At 43.2% G+C, this 15723-nt stretch overlaps 1 protein-coding gene across 1 annotated transcript; it reads left to right on the top strand.

Annotated features, from left to right (window-relative positions):
• Positions 1-8409: 8409 nt before the first annotated feature.
• On the top strand, positions 8410-14681 carry LOC6726699 (elongation of very long chain fatty acids protein). Its single transcript, XM_039295651.1, has 8 exons — positions 8410-8917; positions 11456-11591; positions 11651-11841; positions 11909-11989; positions 12049-12211; positions 12285-12421; positions 12480-12758; positions 13229-14681. The coding sequence occupies exons 2-8, from the start codon at positions 11531-11533 to the stop codon at positions 13379-13381; spliced, it is 1065 nt and encodes a 354-aa protein (XP_039151585.1). The 5' UTR covers positions 8410-8917; positions 11456-11530; the 3' UTR covers positions 13382-14681.
• The last annotated feature ends 1042 nt before the right edge of the window (positions 14682-15723 follow it).

Genomic DNA, 15723 nt, shown 5'->3' with positions numbered 1-15723 from the left:
ACCATACTTTTTGATCCTAATTCCAAACATTTTCTCCACGCCCTCTTTAACGCCCTAAATCCGCACGAGACTTCCACGGCCACAATTAAAAAGTATTTTGATTTTGTTATGATTTATTTTTTCTATTTGCCTGGCGAATTTCTATAGATATACCATTTTACAACATCTCGCTCAGCCTCAGTAACGGGTATACTGTTTAAAATATCAGTTTAAATAGTTAAATAGTTTATTTTAGTCTACCTAAGTAACGGGTACTTTATAGTAGGGAAATTTGACTGTAACGCTCGCTCTTGTTTTAATAACAATTACATTCTACCATTTTTTTAATATGTTTCACATTCTTAAATATCGTTTTTATGATAATAATTCTAAATATTGAGTTCCGCCATTTAATATCGATCAGTACCGAATTCTCGAAAGTCGGTCACTCTTTCCGGAACAGAATCCACAAAGAACATTTTGCCTCGCCTCAGTTCAGAGCAGCCATTTTGGATTTTCCATAGCTAGATTTTAAATTTATTAAAGCGGAACGGCTAGGACTATATTATGTCTTGCTTAAATTATTTGGTAAATAAATTAAATGAATCAAATACTTAATTTAGTGTAGAAGTATTCGTGCCAAATATTAAAATCCTGCCACTAGAAACTAGTGAAAGGTAATCCCCTCGTTAGCAATCTCTTTGATTAGTCTTTATATATTTATATATATATTAGTCTTTTATACTTTTGCACTTCATTTGGCTGAGTAACGGGTATTGTCAATTTTCAAGTTATCAAATGACAAAGATTTTACGCACCATAGAACAGACCTATTAACTAAGAATACCTATTTAATCTGTAATCTCTAACACAATTTTCCGTTACCAAATATCCTGAGTCGAGCTTTAAAAATGCTAAAACGGCAACACTCGTGCCAACACGCTGCTTAGCTGCTGCCAACCCAATCGAACATGTTCGAAGTGGCGAGAACGTTTGTACAAAAATATATTTAAGCGACTGGCAAAACGCGCTCTTTGTTGCTGAACGATTTCACTCGCGTTGTCGTTTCCAAAAAATCCGAAAGATATGGCTAGTTGACTAAGAAGTAATTCGATATTAATATATTTTTTTAGGAAGCGCAAATAGTTTTTTTTGGGCTAGATCGCATTTTCTGCATGGTGAATCCGTTACGATATGTTGTCGGATATATTTTATGTGCGGTGAGATCCGACGCGGTGCGTGTGTGTGTCGAGCTAATTTAGAGTGAAAAAGTGCCTTTTGTTGGCGTTGCTGTTGTTTGTTGCCATCGCCATAGCCATCGGCATCCCAGCCCGCGGTATCGAAGTTTCAGTATCGAAAGTATCGGCAGCCAGCCCAAGCCGAAACTAGTCGATTGTTCAATTCCCAAAAGCGCGGGCCCTTTACACTTGCGTTCGTTCTCCTTCGCGAGTGCGTATTTGTGACCGTGCACGAGTGCATTCGTGTGTGTGCACTCGGAATTCCTCTTCCATTCCAATTGCGCTCGCCCCCGCCTTCCGCACCCTACCTCGCAGGTGAGTATCGCCACAGCCGCGGAGGCATTTTCCTGCTGCTCCCCACCCTCGCCCTGCGATTCGGCGATATTAGTCATCACCGCCATTGCCTGTGGGTTCATGGTTTAATTAAAAAAGTGGCGGTAGTCCACTGTTTCTTGCTCTGCTTCCCGCCGCGCCCATTCGCAGCGGCAGCGTCAGCAGGCGGTGCCGAAGAGAGCCGCCGCGAAGCAACAGCCAACTAAGAGAGCAGAAGAGCTCACACGTGTCGGCGCCTAAGAGAGAGCGCACAGGGACGTGGGTGCCCTTCGTGAGAGGGATGAATACTCTAAAGCAATTATTCCAGACTTGTTTTTATAGATTCTATGGTAACCTATTGTTCGTACTTAAATGAATTAAATATTATTTATTGGCTTAATCTGGTTCCATGAAGTGTAACAAACAATTGACCCTTTTGGTCTACAACTGTAATTCATGAATCACTTATTCAAGAAATTTTGTTAATAACAATGGAAATTATATTTTCGACCATTGATTCTCGATTGAGAAAACAAGGATTATTTGAGTAATGCGGGTATTAGCAGTAAGAACATCTATGCTACTTCGAATATATAGAATATTTCCTATTTTTAGTGGTACACCATCTACCGTATAAGAAGTATTTTATCATCGATCTTACTCGTTTTCTTATCAGCAGCTTAGGCAATTCCTAAAGCAGCTGGTTCCCTTTTAAAAGTGTTAATAGTATTTAATAGTATTAAGTAGCCGTCTTCCTTGCGCCTACTGTGTACCTTTGTTGGGTTAGGAGTGCAGTGGTGTGTCGCCTATGTCAGTCAATCAAAAAGTTTCACCTGTCCGGCGAATGCGGAAACGTCGAGAAATGTAGTTGCATTCGCATTTTTTCAGGTTTTTAGGGTCAGCCAACGAGTGCGCTAAATACTTCGATCAGACATGTACACATGTGTGTGTATGTACCACCTGGAGAATGTGGTGTGACATCAATTACCGCTGGCCGGTGGTCAGAAAAGCGAACCTGGAGCTACGTAAAGAGTCAAGGGCTTTCGCAAATAGATTGCAACAATGCAGTGCTAAAGTGCTAATTGATCGCTTTGCACTTTGGCCCTCGCGAGGTATTTGGCTGGCGCGACTGGCTAGAGCTCAGCAAACACATTATCTGCTTAGATTGCTCAGAAAACACATCGAATCCAAATATTCATCCGCGTTTACACGGCAGATCTCAAGATTGCGTCTCATTGCCGGGCTCCGATTTTCTCAGAAGAGAGGAGAGGAGATACACAATCGGCTGGCTGTATGGGTCACACCCACAAGCACTCTCAAATTATTCGGGCCAACACAAAAATTCGGCCAAAGTCCAAGAGAACTTGGCTATAGAGATCGCATGTGTTGTTAGTCCTCTGGTTTATATGTAGGTGCTCGCTAATATGTCTTTCGGCAGCGCATGCTTAATAAGCACTTTTGGGCACTGCTATTATGCTGAAAGTTCTTTAACCGGTTTGTCCTATGGGGAAAGAAAAGAACAATGATATCGTACGGGTTCTCTGGCCTCGTCTGAGACTGAGATGCTTGGCCACGATCCCAGCACCATTCGGGGTTTCCACATGCGATGGACAGTGACAGCATCGTCAGAGTCAAGAGAACTAGCCTCACCACCTGTTGCGGTGCTATAAAGACAAATATGCCGTTATCTGCGGTGAGATGAACAGATCCAATTCATGATGGTAATGCGAATCCAGCGACTTCTCCGTCGAAAGGAGCTAGTGTCGGTATACAGCTATAGTTCGATTAGTAGACAAGTCTATGGTAAAAGTTTCGAATATTAAATTTTTTTTTTTGGCATACTTATGCTCCAGAACACTGGAGTACCAATATATTTGATAAAGCGGTCGATATAACATATCTTGAAATATGTATATCGTGATCATAATACGCCCATATAAGGATAATAATTCCAACGAGAGAAGTTGACTTTAGTGACTGAGACTTCACATCCAATCCAACCAGTACTTAATATTAAAAGTATTACTTTTACAGTTATTAGCTTATACAGCTTTCGCCTAATAATGGTCTCTTATGAATTATATTAAAATAACAAAAGAGAACTGTATGGTCGAGTTCCTCGACTATCAGAGGCCTATTAGTCAGTTAGTGGAAGTATGCGAGAAACTTCAACATTATCTTGGCATATCGATAGAAGTTGGCAAGACAGTGTTACATACTTCTTAACGAATTTAGTAGGGTATACTCTACGAGTAATGGGTATAATGGCACTTCCGTTCACATAAATGTACACTAAGCAACCAATATGGAATGTTTACCTCAAAATGGTTAAACCCCTTAGTTATAGGTAAACAAAATAGAAGAGATGCAATGCATACGATTTTTCTAAATATAAGAGCACTCTGCTATCTTTAGGTAAATGTAACCATTGTATATGTTCCTTTTTACGCGCTATAAGGAATTATAAAACTATAAATATCATAATTAATGATTAATATTTCATATTATCGATTGATCTGCTTGGTCTCCCATTGACCGTCTGCAGGGTACACAAACTTCGGCTAGTCGAAGCCAGCTTTCTTTCCCGTTTCTTTTTTTGACATTGACGGGACCTACTCATATAAATTTCGCACATTAATATCATTTTCCCCCAAAGACTCGTACTGTTGTTCTCTGTCGCTTGCTGTTGTCCCTCTCTCTCTCTCTCATTTTTCCCCAGCCTTTCTTTGTGCGTTTTTGGGTTTCTTACTTTCATTGTTTTTGTCGTAATCCGGACGGGTTTTATGTATTTTTGGCAAACTTACCACGCCAGTGTTATGTAAGTCGAGCCCTCGGTCCCAGCGGCTTCTCCGCAATTTAGAATGCCCGCAGCAGAGTCGCAATAAAACAATAAACAAAGCCTCCATTCCTGACACCAGTAACCTGTGCATCGGGAACTATGCATGTGCATAATTACACATCGATGCATTTAAATACGATTAACGCAGCGCGGGCCTGCGATGGAAACTTTCATCGTGTGTTTCAGCAGCTCGGTCGGTTTTCCGTGGGGTCTGACCTTCCCGAGCAGCCAAACAAATTACATGTGCATACATACACAAATCGGCCGGCCGACCTGAAGTCGTCAGGTGGGAGCGGTCCGCGCGATTCACTTGCGCTTTCGTTTCAATATATCCGACCACGCTTCTGGCGATCCAAGCCGTGATCGAGGGCCGCCGCCTTTATTTGCTTGCGAGGAGATCGGAATTCCAAGTATCTTGTGTGGCTCGGCTCGATATTTTCAAAACGGGCACTCACACAAAACGAAAAGTATCGCCGCGATTTTCGAAATTTCGTCATTTAAATAAATTAATATTTATTTTTTAACAACGAGGACGGCAGATAATAACACCTTCGCAAATACAATATTACGAAATACAATATTACATACAAAACAACGAAACCCAGGCAAATATCTAAGAAAAGACCTCAACAAATTCGCAATACGAAACAGATATCCTAATCTATCTCCGCACAATCTGGAAGGACTTTAACCCCTAATCAATTAATGCCGATAGCACTCTTTGGCTTCAGCCGACCGCTTTTAAGGCAGCTCACTAATAGTGTTACGACTTTCTTCATTTCTCCCTTTAACCCCATAATTTTGATTAGGTTTTATTTAGATATTAGTAAGCAATTGGGAAGACAAATATCAAACAATTTCAAATCCATTCACAAATCTCGATGATTCAGTTTTAAAAAGTTTTTGGCATGTCGATAGAAATCCGTTCTATGTTCTATTTTTTATTAAACAAATCTCGTATGCACTTTTACTCCACGAAGAAGTGCTAAACGAATGTTACGAAGAAAGTATTTGTCAAAAGGAAGATTTTACATTTGACAAAATAAGTATATTATACAAATTTTACCTTTTCTAAGCTCTTTACAAAGATTATTAATTTAGTTTTTTAAGTAATGTCGAGTGGTAAAATAATCACAGAAGTTAAAATCAGAAATATTTTATGTTCAACGTTCGAAAGTCAAAAGTTTTTTCAATTATGGTGTTGTCATGATCGAACAGCCAATAAAATTTTAATTTGTTCTAGTAGTCGGATTTTTTGATGCGTTTTATCATCAAGTGGACTTAGTTGATGATGACTTGACTTGATTTTAGATATCCAAGATATAGCGATTTAAGTGGCGATGTACAATCATAAGTTACTTATTATTAAGTCAAAGGTACAACAGTCGTTGAATAATTAACTTGTAATTTCTTTTGCCATTATTTATGTAATAGTAACGACATTGTTAATTCATGGAGCGTTACTATCTCGCCCAAATAGATGAGCACAAGTGTGTTCATATTCGTGTACATGCACGAAAGTATACAGGTGTGTGCACACTCATTCATAAATTCAAAATGTAGAATGAACTCGAGGGATCCGTACTTCTGGACATGGATCATCGTTTGGTGCATATAATACCCTCGACTTGCGGGACCTGTGGAGCTGCACTGCGTCTGCCGCCGATCTATCAACGATATGGGTCTTCGGTACTACGCAACTTGACCATGAATTCCATTTCGGATTACGTGTTGCTATTTCCGTTTTGTAAGCGGGTTAATTTGCGTTGTTTTTGAACGATGATTGCTGTAACAAATACAAGTAATCTTCAAGACCCTCGATACCAGTATCTGACTTTGACCCGATTAGTAGGTAATATGTTTGCTTTTCGGTCCGCTCTTTATTTGCGTATTTGCATACGCGGTTTCGCGCCGAAATATTCAGGTTTAAGTTACATGTTTGTGCATTCTAGAGACTTCGATCGCTCGTAATGGTCCGATGAGGCATTTGAAACAAAGAAACAGCGGGGATAGAAATTGAAGAGAAGAGGGGTCAACAACTATTTGATACCCCTTACTCAGCCCAAGCAGCAATCTAATTATTTAGAATGCAGTATGCAATTGGCTCCTTACCATATATGTGCATTTACTTAAGTTTCAAAGGGTTTCTCATTGCACGAATGGAATATTTTTAGATACTGACCATTTTTGTAAACACGTATAAGGTGTGACAACGAGTTGAACCAAACTTGAGACAGGATCGGCCCTTCTTTCTTTCGAGGTATTTATTGTGCCCTTTAGTTTACATGAAAGGAGCTATTTATAAGATAAGGATTATTGTATAAATGGCATTTTCGAAATGATGTTTTCAGTTTTAGAAGCATCAAACTGTGAAGCAAACCTGACCCTTGTAACGGACTTTGTCACTAATTACTCTGCTCAAACAGAGGTTCATTCGACCGACACGTGCCGGACATTGAACCCATCGAAAACCGAGAATCGGGAAAGAGCAAACACCCAGCGCCGCCCACACCACGCCCCCAAAGGGGGCTGATGAGACACTGATGGCCGACAAGGGGTCAGATTTGCATTTGGCTGTGTAGAACAGAAATCGAACGAAAAGAAAGTAGCGAGCGCGGAGAATATAAAATCGTATTTCCAGTTGGCCAAGTTTTGGGGCAGACTGGCTGGTTGACTGACCAGTCCAGAAATTAGGCCTCGAGCATGCAGGTAACGGTTTACCGACTCCGAGCCGTTCTTTCTCACTCTCCCTCTCTCTCTCTCTCTCTCTCTATCTATCTATCTCTATCTGTGCACCGATCGGGGTTTTTCTCGTTTCCGTTCGGTTGGCCGGGGATTTCCGCGCACTTGTTGCATGCGGTCCCATTTCGCAAGCGGCAAATGCACCCGTCGGTCGGCAAGGTGTCTGCCGCCAATCGTCTGCCAGGCGTCTGCAACCCCGTAAACAAGGGTGGCCATCACGGCCAGCGAAGCCATCGACGCAACCGCCAGCATAGAGAGGCTCCGAAAGCGAAAGTGGTTTCGACGGCGCTCTAGTGGCCCACAGCCAACTGGCCAGCTAGCCAGCTAGCCAAATCGCAGCCATGGATGGAAATGGAAATTGCCAACTGGTCAACGAGCTGACGCGTCAACCGCTGTTACATCAGAAAGCCAACTGTGCCGCAGAAGATGGCGACTTGCCACGGAGAGCAGAAAAGCAGGCACAGAAACCGCCGCTTTAATCTCCCTGCGTGGTTTTCTCTCGCTCGGCTCCACTGGCATACACCAGCGGTCAAGAAACCATGGCATTCCAAATGCGGTTTCATTTATAGGTTATATTAAAGTTAACTGGAATGAAAAATAATAGGATCCTCCCATTTAGTATAATAACGAAATTAGCATGGCTTTTAAGATTTTAAGCAAGAAAAAGTAAAGGGGTTTCCAACAGACATGTATGTACGTTTCTATTTTTATTCAGCTCACTCTAATTCCCAATTCGTGCTGATTTTTTCATATTTCAAATATTTTGCTACATACATGCAACGAGATTTTGACATGACAATGCCGATAAATATACATTTTATTCTGTGAAGTGTACTACTTGAGTTTAGTTGGTTTCGTGGCTTTAAATAGTTTTTTATTATACACATATTTATTTAACCCTTTCTAAAATCTAAAGTCAAAATATATCTTTCTTTGAATTCATTTAGGAAACACCTTAGTTAGTGTATAGTCTCGAATAAGTATATATATTAATTCTGACTTCGGCTTATACAAGGTACGAGAACTCTCGACTTTCAGATTTTCCATAGTTAGGGGCTCAAGATTTCCGAGCTATGCCGCAATAACTATATTGAGCCATACTGCGCCTCTTGCTCCGTTAAGCTCCTACATGAATACCATCTCCCTTTGAATGTCGGTGCAGCGTGGTGCTAGTTTCTTCGCCGGCGCTGTGCATAAATACATAATTTGCAATGTAAGCGCGGCTCGGCCACAAACATGAGCCGTACGAAGACGGACCAGGCCATCTTTGATCGCCGGAGTGGAGCGCCGCGTCAGTTGCATTTCTGGCTCGCTGGACAACGGTTCACGTAGCGGCTTGTGTCTGCCTCTGGGCTCTCGACCACTCTCGCGCCGCTTTTGACTTTTTGCCTGTGATAAGCCCTGTGAATGGTGGATACCCGATACCCAACACCCAATACACAATACCCGATACCAGATACCAGATACCATAACCGCCCAGTAGGTACTTGGCGTGATTCACAGTTAAGCCGTATAATCGTTGTACTCGTGAGCGCACTGATCGATTCAACTTCGTCGAGTCGAGTCGCCGAGGTTGAGGTTTCGATGTTGACGGTTGTCGCCACCGCTGCCTGATAAGGTTCAGACGCACATCCGACCAGTCGTCAGTTGGCTTAAAAGCGTGCGAGGTGGAGCATCGCGTAAACGGAACAACCGATCGTCCGCCGCAGTTGCCAAATGACCGATTAGCCGACTGCAAATTCGACTTCAATTCCGATTCGAGTGATTCCGACGGGCCAAGAAGGCGAGACCCGTGCTGATTGACCAAGTGAGTGTCCGAGTGTGTGCGTGGCCTTGCCGAGTGACTGTGATTAGATAACAAACACCCTCCTAATTAGAAACCCAAACAGCAAGTACTGCCCCATGGGCGAAACTCGAACCAAAACCAAAATACGTAAATATACGAGTGGGGCAGACGGTTAAATATTGAACAAAAAGTAGGCAGGTGCGTGGTCCAAGCTAACGCACTCAGCTCTTGGCCAAGCGCATTGTATAATCGCCCCGAAACGTGACGGGACTTCCACCGGTTTGAAGACACAGGTGGATAGCCGGCTTATCGTCGAATCCAATTAGCCGATTGCCCCGTCGGATGCGTCCAATGGGGTTCGCTGATAAGGGGACAGCTGGCCAACGCAACCAACCTCTGATTGCTGGCTATCGCAAGGGGCATATTTTTAAAAAAATTGGCCCCATATTGCTGTAGATTAAATCCCAAGTCCGTGACTCACTTGTCGCTTTCAATATTTGGATCATCATGGGCACGCGCTTATCACCCAAGAATGCGTCATCCGCGCTTCCGCCGTGGAGCTCTTGGTCCGCTGTCATCGATTTTCCACTTAATTAGGTTTTCTAAGCGAGCGATTGCCACGGAAAACCCGGTCACCGCCGTGTAATCTACATACACACCCGCCCCTGGGGTGAGTGCGATAAAATCAGCAAGCTCATCAAACTATTTACGCCGTTTTTGCTATTCGGTTCTGCTCTGGCTAGAACGCTTGTGCCCTGGCTTGCGGGCGTAGCCGCTCTAATTGATTTCAAAAATGCAAGCCGCTGCAGAACCCAGCCGTGTAAACAATAGCGTGCAGGCACCCCGAGCCCCTTACGGAGGCGATTATGAACCCAATCTGATAGAACGGCCCCAGCGCAGGAGCAGGGGACCGGAAGAGCAACGAGAGCATCGGTGTTGGCTCAGCACCAAACCTGGTCGACACTCCGGTAGGACGTCTGCTCGAGCACGAGTTGTCACCTCGTTTGCTTGCCGGCTTGTGTTTCCCGTATCTTGCATCTTCTTCCGACCACTCTGCCCCGTCGAGCCGCTTACATAAGTGGATCTCCTATGCCGAGCTAGGTGGTGGTGTTGGCTGGTGGCCATCCCCTGCGGAAGCGTCATCGCAAGCGTTTTGTATATTATGCAAATCAAACAGCGAAATCGCAAGTCAACCGCCCGGTGCGGCCGCCACACCTCGCGGATGCTGTGCCTCCGGGCGAGGCCAACGCGGAAAGCGTGCCACTGACCCACACAGCGAACTACGAGCACCACTCACCGGTTGCGACAGCAGCGAATTTCACGCTGGCTGAGGCAATGGCAGCGACCATAAAGCGGCACATTTTTGTCAACGCTTATTGAGCCAGTTGCCCAAGTCTTACGTGTCCATCGGCATCGCCATCGCCATCACCATCGCCATGGCCAGTTTATTGCCCATGACATTCAAAAAGCAACCTGAACTGCCGTAACTCACCTGTTCAGATGGCTTTGGTTAGTGCTGGGAAGTATCTGGAAAGTTGTTTATGTATTCGATGCATGTAACATAGATCGGAACTCTTCAATGTTTCATGGGTTAGCAATGTGCAACATTTCCCCCGAACTTTCTTCGCTCTTTATAAGCGCAAATTCTTTAGAGAAAGGAACAGCCAACGAAAGGGTGAATTCTTCAACCGATCGTAATCTTTCAATCTACAATAGAAATCATTGTATTTACAGCCGGTTTTCTACGAGTTAAACAGATATATGTACATATATTTAAGATACTTTAGAGCTTACCCTTCTTCCTCAATACCCACGAATTTCGTATTAACCTTTTTCCACCACGTTTCTAAGCTCGCACATAACGTATTCAATGAGAAACCTTATCCTTTTCCATTAATGAGCTCGACTCTGAATGAAAAAAGCAAGACGGCGCGAGTGTATCTGCTTTCGCTGGATTTCGTTCGATGCCCCGTCCGGCTATCAATTGATATTCATAAGACCGTGTGGCGAGAACCTGTATTACCCGCGGCGGCGTATCGCTTGAACTTTCTGAACCCGCGATCAGATCAGAATTGGAATGGCCCGAGCCCACTGTGCTGGAATGTGGAACCTGGATTCCGCTCGGCCGGTACAAAGTGCAGTCTTTGTCCAGTTAGCGGCATCTTAATTGCTCTGGCCAGAAATAGCAGCTCGCATTGTGCAAGTGGCCAAGTCACGCCCCTCATTACCGCTTCAACTGGGACTGTCTATAATTTCCTGATCTAAAGTGTTGATACACGGGCGAATTGTTAATTGCATGAATCTTGCTTTTGAATGTGTTTTGCCTCTAATGCATTGCCAATTACAGTGTCTGTGCTAAGCGTACTAAGATATAGGCATGCACATGAAAACCGATGCGCAGAGTCTGCCGTTTGGCGATTCACGTCAATATCAATTCCAAACCCCCTGGCGGGGTCATAAGTTGGCTCTGATTTAAATACAGCTCTGGCTGGCAGTTCCCTACATTCCCATTAAAATATGTACACACTATAGTCAACAACACCTTCCGTTCCATTGCAGCTCGGCTTACACACCAAATACAGGACCGATCCCATTACTTGCAACACAGAAACCACAAACAGACGCGACAGCAAAATGGCAATCATACTGCAAGAAGCCCAGGAGTGGTATCGGGACCTAATGGACAATAAGAGCGGTATGTCTGAACCAGAAGTCACTTGTTGGTCATTCCCTGAATGCGTCTTTAATTTGCAGATCCTCGCGTTAACGACTTCTTTCTGCTATCCTCGCCACTGCCCACACTTTGCATGTGCATATTCTATGCCTACTTCAGCAAATCCCTGGGGCCCAGGCTGATGGCCAAACGGAAACCGATGGAGCTGCGATCGGTTTTAGTTGTATATAACGCGATACAAACAATATTTAGCGCGTGGATCTTTTATGAGGTGAGTGACTCCTGGCCATCCTTATCTGCCCATCAACTTAATCTGTATTCCCCTTTTCCCATTGCAGTACTTAATGAGCGGATGGTGGGGCCACTACAGCTTCAAGTGTCAGCCCGTTGACTATAGCACCACTGGCTTGGCCATGCGGGTAAATTGGCCCAGGGCTACTCCTGCGAACGTAAACTAAAACTCTATTCCACCGTCTAGATGGTCAACATTTGCTGGTGGTACTACATATCTAAGTTCACCGAGTTCTTCGACACACTCTTCTTCATTCTGCGAAAAAAGAACGAGCACGTCTCCACACTCCACGTCATCCATCACGGCTGCATGCCGTTCTCCGTCTGGATGGGTCTCAAGTTTGCACCAGGTACGTACATATATTTAGTAATCGCGATTTTAAGGATCGAAAATTTACAGCTCGTTAATTCTCCCGTTCACAGGCGGTCATAGCACCTTCTTTGCCCTTCTCAACTCGTTTGTGCACATTGTGATGTACTTCTACTACATGATCGCCGCCATGGGTCCAAAGTACCAGAAGTACATCTGGTGGAAGAAGTACCTGACCACCTTCCAAATGGTAGTAAAAAAGGTCACCTTCGTTGGCGAGATTTCTAAAGGATTTCCTCTGATTGCAGGTTCAATTCGTGGCCATTTTCACCCACCAGTTCCAGCTTCTGTTCCGCGAATGTGATTACCCCAAGGGCTTCATGGTCTGGATCGGATTGCACGGCGTTATGTTCCTGTTCCTGTTCTCCGACTTTTACAAAGCGAAATATCTCAACGCAGCCCGACGTCGCCGGCAGGCGGTCAAGGCCAATGGCTATGCCAACGGCTCGGCTTCGAATGGGCACAGCAAGCATCTTGGAGAGGGTGACGCCCTGGTTGCAAACGGCAGCAATACTGGGGCTTGCATGGTAGGTCTTAGTGCCACCGCTCACCTAATCTGTGGCTAATTGGGGGGGGGGGGGGGGGGGGGACACAAGGTCGGCCCCTGAGCGATAAAAGTGGGGACTGAGCACACATATTTTCTTTACATACCCAAGGCCCTGACGCCCCGACCCCACCAAGGTGAGAGTCTGGTGCGGGAGGGGCGAGCCGGCGTGGGCAGTTATATCATCATAATTTTGTTGATCAACTTAAAATTCTAACTAGCTGAGTTAGGCAAACAGCACTTGCGAACTCTCAGCACAGGCGGGGGACGTTTCAATTAGCGCTCACATGTGAAGCCGGATGCGAAGGCCCAAGCCCAGTCCCAGCCCCAATCTGCCGCCCATTAGAAAAGCACACAATTGAGCATTCGCTGGCGGCACACGTGCCATCGTGCCTCCGTCCAGTGGAGTCTGAACCCATTGAACTCATTGAGCACTCTGTGTTTTCTTTTCAGCCGGTGATGGAGGACGAGTACGTCAAGAGCAAGGGGCAATCCAATGGTGCCTACAAGGACGGCTTTTTCAAGGAGGGCGTGTTATCCAACAACGATGCCATCTTCAACCCGGACAGCAGTAGTTCTAGTCTGCACCAGCGCAAAGTCAAATAACTGCTGATTAGGTGTACTACGATGATATTCATTATGTTTATGTTAAGTGATTAGCGTGTAACTGAACCAGATTGAAGAACAAGACAAACAAGAAACTTGGCAGAAGTAGCAGAAGACGACTGGCACCACAGCAGCGCAAAATTAAGAGAGCTCGGTTTATGGATTGTTTTTGATAATTTATATTTTAAATACGTACAATACATAAAATCAGTTATGGCAAACGTCATTCGGATGAGCCGAAACTTACCGAACAAACGCCACCTATGCCCACCCACCCGAACCGTCATTAACTAAAGCTAAGTAGGAAGAGAAGCGGCAGCACAAACTAACTAAGATATAATCCAACCATTTTTACAAACATGTCCCACGGCACCAGTATGAACGTCCCGCTTGAAGCACAGATACACCTCTGGTGCGCAGAGAAAAGTTATTTTTTGAACGATATTTATAGAGCCATAAAGCCTGTTTAAGCCAGCTGCAGATACCAATTACCAATATTAGTGTAGCTCACCGCATACAAACACCTACTAAGACATACATACATACTCACTAGGTGTACAATTTTGTATGAACATTTTTGATAACAAATTGAGATGTTGCGGCGGGCGACCCTATGATAGATGAAAGCTATACATGCTCTCTTAAGTCTGCTCTAAACTTAAAGAACACGTTATACTATTTGTAGCTTGTTTTGTATATTGAGAGAACGGCAGTTTGTTGCAATACTTTGTAAAGGTCCAATAGTTAAACTTATTTATACATTGTAGCTAGCTAGCCAATTGCAAAATGCAACACGACCCAGACCTCCCCTTCGCCCTCCTGGGCAATGTGACAACTAAACGGACGACCGGACCGAAGAACTATAGTCACTATAGTCAGACAAGAAAGGGTGACACAGATCATGGAGTTAAAGCTTTTATACTGTAAGTGCAAACCGGCTTAAGGACGAAGACAATCAGTTTATTCGTTGGTTGCCGACCAATGTAGATGAATCTTAACGAACGTTTTCAACTATTTTCACATTGCATTGAACCTCTTTTTGGTGTGGCTCGTATATATTACTTTATTACTACCTACCTATTCAATATCCGCTTGTTTCCATTTTTGGTTTGAAGTTGTTAAACGGTTTTTCAGCGAAGTGAGAAGTATTGGTGACAAATTATTTGTAAGTGTAATTCTGTCTGTTAACCCGTGCGTATGGTTTCGTTGTTAGGTTATGTGGCTTAAGCTGACAAGTTCAAAAACTATAGTAAACCTAAATAAAGCTTATTAATTTATATTAAAACTGTTCAAGAAACTATTTCGATTGTATTAACGCATATTTTGTACGTGTGTATAACTTACATGGCGGGTAGTGATTCCCTGGGGCCATTGTCGTTAAAATTCCCAATTTATACTTAACTTTATTTACACGGTGTACACGGTAATTGTTAATAAACGAACACATTAAGTGTATTCCCACTTATAACTGATAATTAGTGGCCTTAGAGCCTCTGGGGGTGTGGCAATTGACCCATGTGGCCTATCCCCTAATGAGATTGGACATTGTTTCAGAGATTTACAAGGCATCTTGTCAGCCACGAAAATCAAGAAATAATAAAGGCTTGAATATAATGCCTTTACTATCACATGCCTGTTGCTTACTTAACAAAATTTCCGAGAATGGGTTACCGGTAATATTTTATTTACAAGTCCCATATTAATTTACAAATTCTAACGATTTAACACATGATGTACCTTTTCAACTTCTTACAAAAAAGAAATATTGAAATAATCGGATTACGAATTACGCTGAGCAGGAATCACCTTTCACATTTTCCCACTTGATGCAATCAACTCGACTAGTGAACCAAATCATGAATATTTTATGACTTACATGAACATTCCAAATAAAACTATATTATATTTATTATACAAATAAAACTATATAATAGGATATGTTTAGGGGCTAACTTTAATTTAAGAACCCCTTGCTTTATAGCTTAAACCGCAACAAGAAAGGAAGTTAGCCTTGCAACCCGAACCTTGTATACGTTTGCAGTACTAAGACTTAATTTTTAGAATTAAAGGGTATATAGATTATAGGGTATATATATCGGTTATGGTTGTCCGATCTTGGCGTAAGAGCTCAGAGGATTACATACCAAGACTTTGAGAGAGGTAAAAAATATGAGTGACCAGATATATTTAAAAATTCAAAAGATATTTCCAAAACGATATATTTGGGATTTCTTCAAATTGAACATTTTTGAAGTCTTATTTGTCCCTTAAAACATTTTTTGGTGCTTCTACCCCTTTTGAAATACTTTTAGCGGGTAAATAGCACAAATTATAGGGTGCTA

This window comes from Drosophila simulans, chromosome 3R (assembly GCF_016746395.2).
Source record: "Drosophila simulans strain w501 chromosome 3R, Prin_Dsim_3.1, whole genome shotgun sequence".
Lineage (NCBI taxonomy): Eukaryota > Metazoa > Arthropoda > Insecta > Diptera > Drosophilidae > Drosophila > Drosophila simulans.
Note: the sequence above shows the minus strand (reverse complement) of the source record. Positions and strands in the feature narration are given on the sequence as shown.

Coding starts and splice junctions, on each gene's coding strand:
- LOC6726699 (XM_039295651.1), top strand. CDS start 11,531: ATGGCAATCATACTGCAAGAAGCCCAGGAGTGGTATCGGGACCTAATG. Junction 11,842..11,908: donor GCGCGTGGATCTTTTATGAG/GTGAGTGACTCC, acceptor TTCCCATTGCAG/TACTTAATGAGCGGATGGTG. Junction 12,759..13,228: donor GCAATACTGGGGCTTGCATG/GTAGGTCTTAGT, acceptor TTTTCTTTTCAG/CCGGTGATGGAGGACGAGTA.